This window comes from Montipora capricornis, chromosome 14 (genome assembly GCF_036669925.1).
Source record: "Montipora capricornis isolate CH-2021 chromosome 14, ASM3666992v2, whole genome shotgun sequence".
Classification (NCBI taxonomy): Eukaryota; Metazoa; Cnidaria; class Anthozoa; order Scleractinia; family Acroporidae; genus Montipora; species Montipora capricornis.
This window is the reverse complement of record NC_090896.1, coordinates 15,891,005-15,893,504: the sequence shown is the minus strand read 5'-3', so window position 1 is coordinate 15,893,504 and position 2,500 is coordinate 15,891,005. Positions and strand designations below refer to the sequence as shown.

General features: G+C 35.0%; 1 protein-coding gene across 1 annotated transcript in view; it reads right to left on the bottom strand.

Moving 5' to 3' along the window:
• LOC138031318 (DNA ligase 4-like) overlaps positions 1 to 2,500 on the bottom strand; it is a 50,495-nt gene that overhangs the window by 42,274 nt on the left and 5,721 nt on the right. The window contains exons 4-5 of the mRNA XM_068879026.1: positions 1,744 to 1,811; positions 331 to 454 (exon numbers count right to left, since the gene is read on the bottom strand). Coding sequence (XP_068735127.1) covers positions 331 to 454; positions 1,744 to 1,811 — 192 coding nt within the window. The remainder of the gene's footprint in view (positions 1 to 330; positions 455 to 1,743; positions 1,812 to 2,500) is intronic.

Genomic DNA, 2,500 nt, shown 5'->3' with positions numbered 1-2,500 from the left:
AAAACTAAGCGCAAAAATCTAAAGTATACTGGGAAGTGCACATGAGAAAAACTATTTGCAAGCATAACTCTAAGTGAATATATGCGTGGCCAAAACGCGTGGCTGGGCACAGTGAAAAACGCATGTTTGACACCTACAGTCAGTGGGGTGGTTCACAAGTAATGGGTAAAACTTCGAATTCATTATCATAATCTGAAACAAAGGCAAAATCAAAATTGAGCCAGTCTGACAAACCAGATATGAAACTGAACAGTAGTCTCCAGTTTTTTAGATTAAAAACGTTCTTTATAATTATTTATGTCCTTCCACTTACGTGTATGAGATCAATACCTGCTCAAGGGCACTTGTGTTTCGTAGAAGAAACTGTAAGGCTTTCTTGACATCTTCACGTTTGCGTTCAACATTTGCTTGTGCCACATCATCAAGATGCTTGTTAACTTGAGCAATTTTTAAACTGTTTATGGCAATAATAATAAGAAGAATGATAATTATTATAATTATAATTTAAAAATCACACGTCATTTCCCATTTCAAACAAACAGCAAATGGAATTAAAGTAATTTCCATAGTTTGATAAATTTCTCCCCCCTATATTACAGTACCGCTCAAAAGTAAGATACCAATCAGAATCTTGTAAGACAAGTGTCTCGTCTCTAGAGATGAGACTTTCGTCTCATGAGAGGGTGATAACTTTATTTTATAATAATATGATTGTACTTTTGGGTGGTACTGTACTTTGTCAAGAAATCCTGTCTTAAATTTCTATATGACATGATATTGGCTACACATGAGCATTGTACAGTGTATGAATCTTAAATCTTTAAATATTTTTGTTCTTCTTGCAAAGCTCCCTACATGTACAGTATCTCTTTCTTCTTGGTCATTTTCTTTACATTTACGCATGTAACAGTTGAATTCTTTTTACCCTTTACCTTGTTTATTAAAGTGCCCCTGTGATGCTTAACACCTGACTGGCAAAATTTTGAGCTTTGACTTTTATCTAAAAGCTGTTTACTTTGAGTGTAGGTTTTGGACTTCACCGTCGGCCATTTCATACTCACGTTCAAAACTGACCGACTGGACCTCAGAGGGGTGGATCCAGGGAAAAGTGATGTCAAAGGCTCACTAGCTTCAAATTTCAGCATGTGAATGCAGCTTACAGTGTATTATATATATGCAAAACACTAGTTTAAAAGTCCTAAAGCCCAAAATGCCTTTAATGTTTTGAAAAAAATGCAGTTATTGAACCTTTCAATAAAAATCATTTGCCAGAAATCTCCTGTATAAGTCAAGCACAAAGGCCTTGTCACTACAACTGTATATAAAGACTTTTGAAACCATGAGGGATTAACTTCATTACAGTTATAGGTACAATATTGAAAACAAAACATTTTAAAGCATAACACAAAATACCTTATTTAAATTAATGTTAAGATTAAAAGTACAAGTAGTGTACACAAAATTTAATCATTGTCATTGTCAAAATGAATTTAAATCCTAGGTTTGGGAATCCTAGGGAAAAAAAAAGTATCTGACTTCTCCGAGTGAAGTTAAGCTGACACCTTTCATCAGCTGCTATTACTCATTGGACCACTACCAATCCAAGCAACCCGTTGAGTGACATATTGGGGCTGACAGATCACCGACAAACTACCAATGCCTTAGCCAACATGTTGCTCAGATCAGATTCTGATTGATTACCATTACCAAGAGTAGTACAGTCAATATTTGCTTTGAACTTGCCTTCCCTTCTCTGGACATCTGTTTTTCAAAACAAAGTAGGCGACACTTGCAAAATCAGCAACTGAATCCTAGTTAAGAATTTGAAGGGTCAGATAATTATGATGAGAAAAACTGTACTCAGTTACATCAGTTCAGGATATCAATGTTCTTCGGAGAATTGCATGTCTTTATTAAATTTTTTATGCACAAGACCACAGTAAATGATTAGAATTTGAACACAAACACTAGATAATATTTTTTATAATAAAATATGTTAATAATCCTTAACCCATTCACCTCTGGGAGACAGAGTGGGCTTAACAGAATTTACTCTGTCCAACGCCAGACAAGTTTACTCGTAACTGGGGGTATCCTATGGCCTTTCAGGTGTCAATGGGTTAAAAGGCCTTCAAAAGAAATGTTTTTAATTACAGACATCAACACATTTCTTCTAATTTGACCCTTGTCAACAACAATTATTTTTCAATAATAGATCCTCTGCGATCGGATACGGCCAAGATCTTTAAGGCTTTTTCAACTTTCGTTTCAGGAAACATTGCCAGAGCTAGCTTGCTAAGATCCTATTCAGCTACATGTACATGTAATGAATAGACTGTTCCTGGAACTTTAAAACTTTCTTAATTATTACTTTTTTCCTAAGGGGGGACTTTACTAAACAACAAAACAGCGAAACGAAGCAGGTGGATTTGAGATTAAACATAATTTTAGGCCTAATTGGTTTAAAACGTCATTGCTCCTAATCTCAGTCTTAATCTGA